The 13,769-nt window shown below is 37.1% G+C and overlaps 1 protein-coding gene across 1 annotated transcript in view; it reads right to left on the bottom strand.

The window, feature by feature from the left end:
- Positions 1 to 2,599: 2,599 nt before the first annotated feature.
- The window catches only part of LVRN (laeverin), a 46,360-nt gene continuing 35,190 nt past the window's right edge, over positions 2,600 to 13,769 (bottom strand). Inside the window, exons 14-20 of the mRNA XM_081943599.1 lie at positions 13,092 to 13,245; positions 12,248 to 12,342; positions 9,497 to 9,604; positions 8,868 to 9,038; positions 6,322 to 6,462; positions 5,641 to 5,695; positions 2,600 to 3,262 (exon numbers count right to left, since the gene is read on the bottom strand). Coding sequence (XP_081799725.1) covers positions 3,116 to 3,262; positions 5,641 to 5,695; positions 6,322 to 6,462; positions 8,868 to 9,038; positions 9,497 to 9,604; positions 12,248 to 12,342; positions 13,092 to 13,245 — 871 coding nt within the window. The 3' untranslated portion in view covers positions 2,600 to 3,115. The remainder of the gene's footprint in view (positions 3,263 to 5,640; positions 5,696 to 6,321; positions 6,463 to 8,867; positions 9,039 to 9,496; positions 9,605 to 12,247; positions 12,343 to 13,091; positions 13,246 to 13,769) is intronic.

Raw genomic sequence — 13,769 nt, 5'->3', positions numbered from 1 at the left:
CTTTCCTCGGGATTTTAAGGACAAAATGTTCCTGTCTCAGCTGTGAAGGATTTCTGAAAGTACATTTACTAAAGAAAAAGGAGTCCTAAACAATATAATAGAACAACAGAGTTGGAAGAGACTTTGGAGGTCTTCTAGTCCAACCTCCTGCTCAAGCAGGAGACCCTATAACCATTTTTGATCATGGTTGTCCGGTCCCTTCTTAAAAGCCTCCATTTTGGAGCACCCACACAGTGCCATAATCATTACTTTAAAAAAAACAACCATAGTTTAAAAACATTTCAAATTCATTTAATCTATACTTGCCATTATATATAAATTGGCCATTTAAAAGGGAAATAAAGCAGACACCAAAAACAGGCAATGCTTAAAAAGAAGTTGGTACAAAATACCATCCATATATTTTATGACCTGAAAACTCAAAATGAGGCACCAAGTAAATTTCCTCTGGGCAACATGATATACATTCCAATGCTCTACTGATGTTGACTGATATTATTTCTGACTGATCTCTCATGAATGAGTAGCAAAATCAACTGATCTTTTCTGATCTCCGGCTTGTGATACTTTCCCTGGATTAGGTGAGCAGTACAGCAAGACGATTTAAGGCCACACCAGCAAATAAATAAATGTGAACCGCTCATATTAACAGAGCCAGTCAGACTCTTTCAGGCCACCCTGTTTCCATGTTTATCTCTTCCATTCAGTTTTTTCCTGTGAATATGGAGGGTGTCCTGCTCTTAGTCCCACAAGGAACGGTAACAAGAGAATTTGGGAAAAGAAAATGGTGTGGCTTATGCACTGTAGCATAACTGTCTTTATTTAAACATCTTATTGCTTACTTTCATTACAGCCCTTTCTTTATTCTTTCACTCTTTTACTAAATTTAACAAAGGTTAAGATCCAAAACTAAAACTTTCAGAAAATTTGCAAAAACAATGTTTACATATAGTATATATTTATGTGTGTGTGTGTGTGTGTGTGTGTGTGTTGTATTTGTGCTGATAAATAAATAAAGGGAGATTAGTATAGATCTATTTCAAGCTATTTAGTTCTCATCAGCTAGCCATACCCTTACTGCGATTAGAACCTGGGCTGTATTCAGTGACGTGCGGTGAGGTTTATGGCTGGTGAGGCACTGACACAGTGCTGGGTTTCAAATATTTTTAGACTTGTGGACTTCAACTCCCAGAATTCCACAGCCAGGCATGCTCAGTTCCAATTTAAAGCGACAGCATTTGTTTTTCTCCTTTGCTCCTTCTTTCTTTTTCTTTTTCTTCTCCTTCCCCTCCTTCCTCCCTCTCTCCCTTCCTCCCCCTCTCTCAAACACACACACACACACACACACACACACACACAGAAGTTGGATTGGACTATCTCTCCTACCCCTTCCCTCTCTCACTCACTCTCAAACAAACCCCCACACACACAAAAGTTGGATTGGATATCTTTTCCAGTGGCTTGAAAGCAGCTCCTCTGCCATCCCCCCCCCCATTCCCCTGCTGCCTTTCCCAAACACCTCCACCATTGCAAATGCAGCCTGCTGTCTGGGTGGGAAATGCCTGGAACACAATAAAGCCCACCCACCACCTCCTGCTGGCAGGCTGGGGTGAGAGGAGAGGCAGAGAAGCCGGAGGGGAGCCGAGCCGAGCCTTCCAAAAGAAAGAGGCTGGGGGGAAGTGTGTGTACTACAGCATGGCTCTTTGCCTGGCTTCCTGCCTCCTCCTGTGGTCTCCTCAGTGCTCACTTGTGCTCTCCCTCCCCAAGTGTAGTTTGATTGCAGGTGGAGCCACGTTGCCTTTTCAAACTTGTAATCAGTGAAGCTGGGATATATTTTTATATAGTTTTATCCAGCTGTGTGTGTGAGAGAGAGAAATGAATGGGGGCCTGGGGAGGAAGTCACTACACTTGGGGAGGGAGAGCACCAGTGAGGTTAAGCAGAGTCATCCACGGTGAGGCAGCAACTAGCTCAGCTTTTTCCTTTTACTTTTTTTTTTCATGATGAGAGTGGTGAGGCTGACTGCACGTCACTGGCTGTATTACATATTAGGCAGATGTATTAGCCACTAAGCCACAGGCTCTCCTCCTTATCAGCTGAGCCAGGGAAATAGGTATGTATTTGTGTTACAACCCCTGGTATGGCCAAATATGGGAGGGAGCTCATTACTCCCCCTTTCTGTCCTTCAGCTCATTACAGAAGACCATCCAGGCAGAAAACCATATTTTTATTTTTAAAATAAAATAAATATTTTATTAGCTTGGTGGCTAATACATCTGCCTAATATGTAATATAGCCCAGGTTCTAATCCCAGTAAGGGTTTGGCTAGCTGATGAGAGCTAAATAGCTTGAAATAGATCTATACTAGTCTCCCTTTATTTATTTATCAGCACAAATACAACACAAACATAGCAAAGGCAACATTAAAAATAAAAATATGGTTTTCTGCCTGGATGATCTTCTGTAATGAGCCGAATGGCAGAAAGGGGGAGTAGTGAGCTCCCTCCCATATTTGGGCATACCAGGGGTTGTAACACACATACATACGTACGTATGTTTGTGTTGTATTTGTGCTGATAAATAAATAAAGGGACATACATATTATATAAAACATATACTTTTTATAGCTCACTACAGAAAAAGACATTTTCAGCTGATACATTCTTATAATGAAATTCTTATATTTTATTGTCATCATTTTCATTTTAAAAATAAAAAGCTATAGTTCTGAAAACGTTCTAGTCCCATTTCCTAAGGTACATCAGAGAACAACAAAGTCTTCTAGCTTCCAGTTCATTTCAAAAAATAAAAGTGTCCTTTGTTCAAGGACATTGTATATATTAATATATAATATTCCTTGAAGTTCCTTTTACATAGCATCTGGAAATGCATTCTTACAGAGGAAGAATTTCACAAAATACGCAAATGTTTTTGTAGACATTGGTCCTGGGAGAAAACAATGTATTTAATACAAGTAGTTTGTTTTGCACTGAATGGTGGTTTACTGATTGCACAGAAAAAACAATTGTATGGATACCCAAAATAACATCTTTCTAATCTGGAAAATTTTAATTGTTATAAAGATATCTTTTTTTAAAAAAAGAAATGGCTCAGCTATTAATTATCCATATTTTCCTTTAACCACATGACCGTTCTAATTAAGTTTTTTTTTATTTTTTCATTATCAGATTTTTCTTTCATCATTATTTCTGTAGCCTGTAGCTTTTCTTCAGGTTCAAGGGTGTTATTAAGGAAAGCTTGTACCTAAAATAAAGCAGACAAAGATTAATAAGGGTAAGTGTTCATCTCAACACTGTATTTTGACAAAATTTAACATAATATAATGTATATCAGATACACATAATCCTTTACAATATAGAAGGAATTGTGCACAGATAAATGGAAAGTCAAGTTACTGCCATCCTTGTCAATGTTCCAAAAGCCCTTGCAGACCTGGTTATATCATCAAGCTGTGGTCCCAGGAAACCAAAAACATCTTAAGATAAGTACACTATTCATTCTCACCATGCCTCTGGTTTGAATATTTTTTAATATCCTGAATTTTTTAATAATATATATAATATACATTATGTTAATATAATATAATAATATAAATTTTTATATTTTATAATCATTGTTTTACATAATATAGTTTTTATTTGATTATTGTATTGTTCTTCTATGCTTTGGCTGGAAAAACTCAAAGAAGTAGTGAAAGATTGAAAGATGTGGAGAGACCTGGCCCATAAGATCACCAAGAATCAGATGTGATAACATCATCATCATCCCACTCAAAGCCATTTCTTGTGAGACAAGTGATTATACAAATCTACTAAATATATAAATGGAAGTGGCTTAACTCTTGTTCTTAGTAATTTTGGGAACAAAAATAGAGATAAAACTTTTCACTGGGGAAAAAAAAATCTAACAAGCTTGCTTTCCATCTTCTCCTTCCCCAGCTGCCCAAAACTCCTTCTAAATGCCACACAAAGTATAAGGGAATGGGATTCCACATAATAAGTTAGAGAGAAATTCAAATGGGGATATCTTATACAAATAAAAGTTGACCACAGAAAGTAACTCCTTTAAGTATTAGGTGGAAGTTCAGGCATCCCAGATTTATATACCAGGTGTTGGGCTAGTGGTTAAGGCACCAGGCTAGAAACTAGAACCGCTTCCTTAGGTGTGAAAAACCATCTGGATGACCTTGGGACAGTCATTCTCTCTCAACCCAAACCACCTCAGAGGATTGTGATTGTGGGGAAAAGAGTATTATGTATATTTGCCATCTTGAATTATTTATAAAAATAATAAGGCAGGATGAAAAGCTGATATACATAAACTGTCAGTACAGCAGTAGAGTGGAAGCTTAACACATGTTAAGTTTCTTATTGCTATTTAAGAATTGGGAGTAGAATCCAGATTTCAGAAAGTAATTGACCCATTTTATTCTGAACTGGTCAATTCCCACATGAAATATTGAGTCCTGTTGTAGACATTGCAGTCTGAAAAGAATACTAGCAAATTAGAACAAGTTCAGTGGAGCACTCCCAAGATAATAAGGGGGCTGGAAACAATGATGACCAATTAACACAACTGCAAGAAGCTGGGGCAGATAAAGATAGACTTCAGATACAGGGAAGATAACTGACTGATATGTTAGTCTAGATATCAGGACCACATCCAATGGGCTAAAGTTACAGGAAAGTAAACTCATTTAAGATCACAGATGGAAATTTATTGACATTAAGAGTTAGCCATTGAAATAACTTGCCTTACAAAGTTGTATGTTTACTTTCAGTGGAGGTCTTCCAACTGAAGTATGGTAGCCAGCTATCCAATAAATAGTAGTAACTGTGAGAGGTTGAAGCTATTCTCCAAAGCATCTGAGGGCAAGATAAGAAGCGATGGATGGAAACTAATCAAGAAGAGAAGCAGCGTAGAACTAAGGAGAAATTCCCTGACAGTTAGAATAATTAATCAGTGGAACAACTTGCCTCCAGAAGTTGTAAATGCTCCAACACTGGAAGTTTTTAAGAGAAGATTGGATAACCATTTGTCTGAAATGGTATAGGGTTTCCTGCCTAAGCAGGGGATTGGACTCGAAGACCTCCAAGGTCCCTTCCATCTCTGTTATTCTATTTCTATTTCAAATGCAAATCCTGCCCTGAGCATGGTGTTGCATAGTTGACTTCTAACAACCCTTCAATCTCTAAGCTGTTATTGTTGTGGTTTATTTATTGATCATTAGATCTTTATCCTACTTTTATTTTGTGTCAGCAAACATACAGTAATAGTCCTTCCTATAAGGTGGCTTGGACTGAGAGATAGTGTGTGATCCAAAGTCACCCAATTGGCTTTCATGTCTAAGGGATATCTAGAATTCACTATCTCCTGGTTTCTACACCAACAGCTTAACCACTAAACTAAACTGGCTTGTATTTTAGGGCAGGGGCTTCCAATTCTGGGAGTTGAAGTCCACAATTCTTACAGTTGCCAAGGTTGGCGACCCCATAATTAGGATAATATGGCCCCAGCATGCCATTCAAATGTTAAGTGCAGCATTTGGTATAAAAATAATTGAACTCTTCCATTTCAGGGCAAATACTTTTTGTTATGCTATATTTTCTTATTCCACTTACCATTTGCATTTGAATGTCAGTAGTGATAATGGTCATGAGACCATCCAGTGTGAACCTATAACCAAGAGCATTGTTACTTTTTATAAAGGAAAAGCATATTTTGAAAAAAAGTTTATGCTGTAATATTTTCACTTTTCCATTTTTACTCAAACTTACTCTGAAAGAATAAAAATGAAGTGTCAAAACAGGTTGATTTAGGGCTATGTACTTAAGATGGGCAGCTGTATAAGTTTTTTAAATAAACAAACATCTGTAAGGAAAGTTCACACTGCACTTGATCCGATTCTTTCTCAGCCCATGTAGCTTTGAGTAAATCTAGTGAGCCTAAGCACATCTAGATTTCAGCTCATGGAATGCTAATAGGAGAAGAAAAGAATAACACACTCAGTTTAGAACTGATTCGGGTTGCATAGAAAAGAGATTAATAAAAATTACTTCCCAGCTTTCTGTGAGTTTACAGTCCCAGTATAAATGGAAGTATAGAATAAGTTTTCTGCATTCATACCAGAGTGTTGCTGCCTATAGTATAGCTCTTTACATTTTCATAAATTAATAAATAGACAAACAAACAGTTTTTTTGTTCCTAAATGTTGATGTCTATTTCTGTTGATCATGCATAATGGAATAAAATATTTCAGGACAAACGTTCTCCCCCAAGACATGAAACTTGATTGTCATTACCTAATGGACAGATCTGACCAATTTTCTGATATAAATGTCCACGCTGTCCAAAATCCAATCTCATTGTTGACCACATCGTTAATGGCTGTGCCTATAACAAATGGTTCATTCGTCTTATCGTTGTGGATAGAATGCAGGTATCTGCACAGAGGTTTAATCACAATAAACATTTGTAAGAAGAAAAATCATTTCTAAACTCTACTAAACATACAATTATAATAGGGATCAGTTAAAAATAACGGAAAGAATGTGGAAGGGGGAGGAATCTACAAAATTACCATTGTTATAGGAATTACAGTTTATACCCTAATGCCATGATGGCGAACCTATGGCATGCGTGCCAGACATGGCATGTCGATCTCTCTCTCTCTATGGGCATGTGCGCAGTCATCCTAGCCCAACTGCAATCGCGTTTCACTCAATCAATTCCAACTTCATATGAAAGAAAAAGATCTCATGAAGTTGGAATTGATTGAGTGACCTTTTTCACTCGCGGGCTTCACAATGGGGGAAACAGGGTCCCGTCCTCCTCCTGAAGCCCATTACGATGTGGAGCCACAATGCGACCCTGCATCGGCTCAGCTCGGCAAAAAAAGCAATTTCTTTTCCTGCAGAGCTGCCTGAGGGTGGGCGCGCTGCTCCTGGCTCCTTGGTCTTCAGATATCATTCCCACCACCCAGCACCAGTTCAGGGGTTCCTTCCCATCCCCTGTGAGGGGAGAGAGAAAGAAAGAGAGGGAGGCACACACACACACACAGAGAGAAACAGAGGGAGGGAGGGAAAAGAGAGAGGGAGGGAATGAGAAATGATATTCCAAAAGTTTTTCTTTTTTATTGTTGCTAAACATGTTTCAAAAGCAGAAAAAGTTGCCCCAAAGGAGTCTTTTGGATTTCCTTTGCCTTTTGTGTTCCCACCCTGCAGTGCTTTCTGTATTCCCACCCTGTGCTGCAGCAAACCAAATGGGCTGGGGTCTCCCCACTAAGCAGCCCCACCAAGTCTGCTTACAAACTCTGCCATGCACGGCTTCAAATGTTCGGCTTGCGCGTCCCTCCTGGCCAGCGCCAGAGCTGCAGCAGCAATGGGGAAGGTGCGCACCCTGCTTGCTTAGCTCTTACTGGCAAGAGATGGGTTCCACGCCACCACTTCCCAGCCAGAGTGCCATGTTTGTTTGTTTGTTTACTTGCCGGTTGTTTTCAGGAAGGAAACTGCACTCTGGCTGCCTGGGCCCCCACCATGGGGAAGAGAGAGAGAAGGAAGGGGGGATCTTCCCAACAGGATCCAGGTTGAAGTTGTGTGAATGTCTAATGATTGGCTTTACCTGCCAGCCTCCACTCCCCCTCCACAGCCCAAGTGGTTGGATTCGCATGATACATGAAGTTGGACAGGAGAGCATGGGTGGGTGGGTGGGTGGGTGGGTGGGTGGATGGATGGATGGATGGATGGATGGATGGATGGATGGATGGATAGATAGATAGATAGATAGATAGATAGATAGATAGATAGATAGATAGAAGACAGAGATATAAAGAGAGGGAGGGAGGGAAAGAGAGAAAGAAACAGAGAGAGGCAGAGAGAGGGAGAAGGAGGTAGAGAGAGAAAAACAGAGAAAGAAAGAGAGGAGGGAAAAAGAAATTATATTACAAAAGTTTTTCTTTTTTATTGCTGCTAAATGGAATATTTCAAAAGCAGAAAAAAATTGAAGGGGCATAAAAGTGCATTTATCACATTTTTCTTAAAACAATTAGCTGAACTCTGCATTGTTTATCATTATTTTAGGTAGTAAAGCCTCATTATTCAGGTTAAATTGCTGTGTTGGCACTCTGTGATAAATAAGTGGCTTTTGGGTTGCAGTTTGGGAATCTCTAAAAGGTTCTCCATCACTGCTCTAGTGTTTCTCAACCTTGACAATTTTAAGATGTATGGACTTCAATTCCCAGAATCCTCCAGTCAGCATCCTTAAAGCTCCCAAGGTTGAAAAATACTGCTATAGTCAGATTTCTACTTTCAGTCAAACAGTAGGTAAGATTAAGTTTTCTGTAAGAAGGACAATCAAAGACATGCACAGGAGAATGCAGATAAGACCAATGGACATTTGTTACATGAATTTGTTCATTTTTGTTACATTTGTTACATTAATCTCGGAGACATGATTTTAAAAATAATTTCTTGAAGAATGTGCCAAAGTGAGAATTTCCAGGTATGTATAAAATAACTTTATTCAGAAAAGTGATGTTACTATCAAAGAAATGAACAAAGGAATTTGAAAAATTGAACTGCAGCTTTAACGTGCAGCATTTTTTGTGGTTTTATGTTTTATCAAGAGAAAGAAATGTTAACATAGACACCATTCAACTATTAAGCAGACATTCATGTTTACAACTTTTTTTTAAAAAAAAAGAATACATTATTATACGGTCATGAACTTAAGGAATCACTAAGTCCATATCTAACAAGAAGTGAATGAACTATGCAACGTTGTTATTGCCTTTGGCTTGTGAAATCATGAATTAATTTTTTTCAGTCAGTGCAAGCATTAATTAAATCACCTTTGAAGTAACCATGGAATGCGAGTGCAACTCAAGGCAAATAATATATTGGTTTTGTACGCATCTTCAATCTCATTCTTTTGAAAGATTTTCCATAAAAATTCCCATTCTTCCTCATTCCCCAACAAAACACCATAGCAACAAATAGTTGAACTAAAACAAACAGGAGCCCTGCAATTATAAATAAAACAATCAATTAATATAAAGAGATGAAATTAATAATTGTGATCAACAAGGTCCTAAATAGAGAGCATGTTTTCACAAATACATATTTTCAGTTATTCCAATAGTAGTCGTCTCTACCATACCCAATTAGACCCTTCTGGCACAAAATAAATTTGCATGGACATGCATTATAAGTTGCATTTTCTGTCCCTGTGTGGTGTAAATGATAGACTCCCTAAAGCATGCAGTGTTGTTTTTCAGCTTCTATCCAATGGTTTAATTAGGATTTTATTTAGGATTTATTACTTCTGTTCTGTCCCAATGCTTTCTGGTTGTTTTTTCTGCTCCGTACATTTTGTGCTTAATTTAACAATAATTGTCTGGTATTTGCACAGCTTTAGAACATGTTTTGTGGAAAAAAGAGCACATTTTATAATAAAAATGAGGAGATAAATTGTATTTACTCATGTTTGGAATTGTTCATCCACTTGTTGAAGAATTCAGAAGCTAGGTCTAAACAGTCGCGAAGCCCAAACCAGCATGCTGTTCTAAGAATTGCCTCTATATTATGTCTCCAAAGAAAAATAAAAGTGAGAAGCAAAGAGAAATATATTAAATTGGATGTATTACATCAAAAATCAATACTATTTAATGCATATTTCTAGCACCGGGGCTTGTTTGCAAGGTCATATTTTGTAGTCCATCTCCTCTGGTCTTGATCGAATAAATAACTTGGAAAATTGATGAGTTAATATTTCTGCCTTTCATCATGAAGATGAATTTTATAGATTTTTTTCCTCCTTCATTAACTTTTTATTAAAATAGACAAAAATAGAGACAGTGTCAGGGGGAAGGAAAAATACAGAGAAAGTGCTTTTTTGAAAAAAGTAAAAAAGTGTTTTATCATAATTATCTTTGTGTTTTGTTTTTCTTTTCTTTTAGGTCATTTTAAAAGCAATACAAAATAAATAAAACATTTCACTCTCTTTCTTCATTCACTTTTCTGTCCGAAGATGTCTCCATGGTCATGTGGCCAGCATGACTAAATGCCTGAGGTGCACAGAATGCTGTTACCTTCCCACCAAAGGTGGTTCCTATTTTTCTACTTGCATTTTTTACATGCTTTCAAACTGCTAGGTTGGCAGAAGCTGGGAGAAGTAGCAGGAATTCACTCTGTTATGCGGCGCTAGGGATTCGAACCACTAAACTGCCAACCTTTCTGATTGACAAACTCAGCGTCTTAGCCACTGAGCCACCGCGTCCCTGCAACATTGCAGTATACTATTACACACAGTCAACACACATAGACACACAGCTGTAAGATATAAACAGTGGGTGGCCCGAAGCCTAAATGTTCTTTGCTCTCTTCCTGAACCTCTCTCCAACCATTACTGGCAAATATAATTTCCTGCCATTTTGACACAAGGATATGTTTGGTTAAAAAGAAAAACAAGAATACCTCTAACCCTGCAAAAATTTTTAAAAAAAACCACACACCAAAAACCTGGAAAGGGGGGAACTATAAATTATTGATTCTACCAATGTGTACAATTCTGATTTTTTAAAAAAATGTGTCAGCCCCTCTGTCCATCAAAAAAGTTATTAACCCCATTACACTTGGATAGACAGGTTTGTTGGAAATGTTACATGGATAATGCTTTTAAAAATACCATATTTTTGGAATATAAGACACACCTTTTTCCCTCAAAAAAGAGACTGAAAATCTGGGTGCATCATATACATTGAATACAGCATTTTTTGCCACCCGAAACCCCGCCCCCTTCACCAAAATGGCTTTGCATAGCTTGTAGGAGGCTTTCAGAGAGCTCCTGGGGGCTGGGGAGGGCAGAAATGAGCAAAAAATGGGCCATTTTTTGCTCGTCCTCCCCCCCAAAAGCACTCTACAAGCCTCCTAAGGGCTATTCATGCCCTTTTTTTGAAAGAAATGGGCCTGTTTTAGCGAAAAACAGGCCGTTTTTGGGAGGTTTGCAGAGTGCAAAAACTTTTTTATTTACATTTGCCTCTTTAAAACCTTGGTGCATCTTATACTCCAGTGCATCTTAAATTCTGAAAAATATGGTACATGTTTTTACAATGTTCTATACTTACTACATTTGGGGAGAAAGTAGTGGATTACTGTGACATAAGTCAAATTTTTCAGAAGACAATATTCTCTTCAATTACATACATATTATGTGTAATTGGACAACTGTATAATGTAAGTGGATTCTCTGTGCCTTACATGGTCAAAAAACTAATATTGAAACATTTGAATGATAAATGTATGGCCCCATTTACGCAGTGGATTGAAGACCTGATTACACTTGCCATCTCTGAGTGGATTGCCTATAAATGTACAAAGAACTTTATTTGTATAATGAAATCTGGAACTCATTTATACAAGTGCAATAGTTTAAGCACAAATGATAGTTTATGCTAATGTTTTATAAATAAATATACATGTACTTGAATAATGCCTACCAGAGGTGGGTTCCTACCGGTTAAGCCCGGTTCAGCCGAAACGACCCAGGCCTGCCACACCCCCAAACCGGTTCCCCGGTTGGCACCGTCGGCGCCACCATCTTCTTTTTTAAGTTCTGCGCATGCGCAGAACAATTTTAATTGAAGTGTGCATGTGTGCACAGCTTGCACCCAGAGTGTACGCATGGTTGCAGTGAGCGTTCAAAGTGCTCGCACAAGCAAACCATCAGTAAAGCCAGCCGTAAACCACGCCCGATGCCTACATTAGATAAGAATATATAGAATCGTAACAGTTATAATGACATATTATACATCAGGTTTTTTCTGTTGTATTTTTTTTCTTTCTTTTTTTTTAAAGTGATTTTTCTGCACTTTTTCTTTTTTGAGAATGTTTGCATTATAATTATTTTTGTGTTTTATTCCTTTTCTTTTTCTATTGTTATTTTAAAAGCACAAAAATATAAGTAAATAAAAGAAATGTTAATCCCTGATCTAAGCAAGATTTTCCAAGAAATAGAAACATTTTTGAAGACAATTTGATGACAACGCTATGTGGATATTTTCTTAAAAAGAGAGAGAGAGAGAGAACGGTGTGTAGATAATACATAGTATGAAGTATATAAATTACATTTATTTGAACATGGAAAGGAATTTTATTGATATCAGTGAAACTCATTATTACTTTGTATTTAACAACAAGATTTTGGACATTTTAATCATATTTAAGACCTTACTTGATGTATGGGTTCATATCCAATGCTTCAGGGCTCTTACGAAAAAGATTTGCATAATAATGATATATTGGTGTTATTCGTGGTAATAAATATTGCTTTAAAGAAAATAAGAAGACATAATTATTTTATAATTGGAAAAAGACACTTAACCAGTGGCAAATCAAATCCTAAAATATGGAAAGAATACGTTTTTTGAGGAATTATGATCAAACCTATTAAACTTATTACCCAACTGTAGGTTTGATATTTCTTATTATAAAGACACTTTCCTATTCTATTTCTCTGAAAGAAAAATAATGAATAGAATAGAATAGAATAGAATAAACTTTATTGTCACTTTGAATTGGCATACATTAAAAAAGAAATTTAGTTGCATACAGTTCTCAAAAGGTCGCCACTTCCAATATATTCTCCAAATGTGCCTCCATTTCCCTGTACTTCAATTTAGGAGAATATATGGGAGTGACCTAATGGTGAAGATGCTCGTCTCCCATTCAGAAGGTCGAGAGTTCAATCCTAGGTAATGGCAGATGTTTCTCTCTTAGGGCACAAAGAAAAAAATACTTGCTGCAATCTCCATAGGCATCAGGAAGGGAATCCAACCAGTAAATGCTCAGCTCACTCAGTCGCCCTGACTAAGGAATTACAGGGTCATTTAAAAGAGAGAGAGAGAGAGAGAGCTAGCTTCTGATTGTATAATTTTTATCAAAATCTGAATGTTAGTTTGTAACATTTTGCAAAATGCCACAGAACAGAACAGATTGCTACTTAGTTTCTTTCTTCTCTTAGCATGTTGAGAATAATTAGAATGAATATAGTTAATTTCAATATCCATTTCAGTTACCTTTACAACTGGAAATAATTCAGGATCTCTCAGAAGAAAAACCCTGTTTAAAATGCCCAGTGCACCCAAAGCCATTGTCCACACTGTTGGATCATCTTCTTTTTCAAGGTATTTAGTTAAATACAGTGGAGTTTCATATCCAGTGTGATTCGACCTATTTAAAACAAGTCCTATTTAACTGTGTGGTTCTCAAACACTTTTCAATAAGTCTCAATATTCTTTTAGACAAATTATAAAGTCTTATAAAGTTTGTAAAACAGAATCCATACAAATATACACAAGAACATATAAATAAGAGCAGTGACATTTTAAAAAGCTGTTTGGTAGGAGTAACATATATATAGTTCACTTTGGAAGGTAGTATCAACATTTGTACTTTCTGAAGTTTTAGTAATTTGCAGAGATTGCCAGTCCTACCATAGTTTAGGAGAGTTTTTAAATCCTGAAAAAGAGTGCATTTGTAATTAGCTTCAATGATATTATGATCAACCAAAGAAATGGCATTTGAGAAAAAAGGTTTTAAAACACACAAACACATACAAAGCTAACTTTCCATGAAATGTTAACTGAAAGAAACTGAAATGAATATTCATTTAAACAACATGATTTTACTGGGGCATGACTTTTAAAGCCATCAAAAGAGAGGTGGTATTTAGCAGGTGCTGACCAGTTCTGGAG

This window comes from Natrix helvetica (assembly GCF_964273705.1).
Source record: "Natrix helvetica genome assembly, chromosome: 2".
NCBI lineage: Eukaryota > Metazoa > Chordata > Lepidosauria > Squamata > Natricidae > Natrix > Natrix helvetica.
Note: the sequence above shows the minus strand (reverse complement) of the source record. Positions and strands in the feature narration are given on the sequence as shown.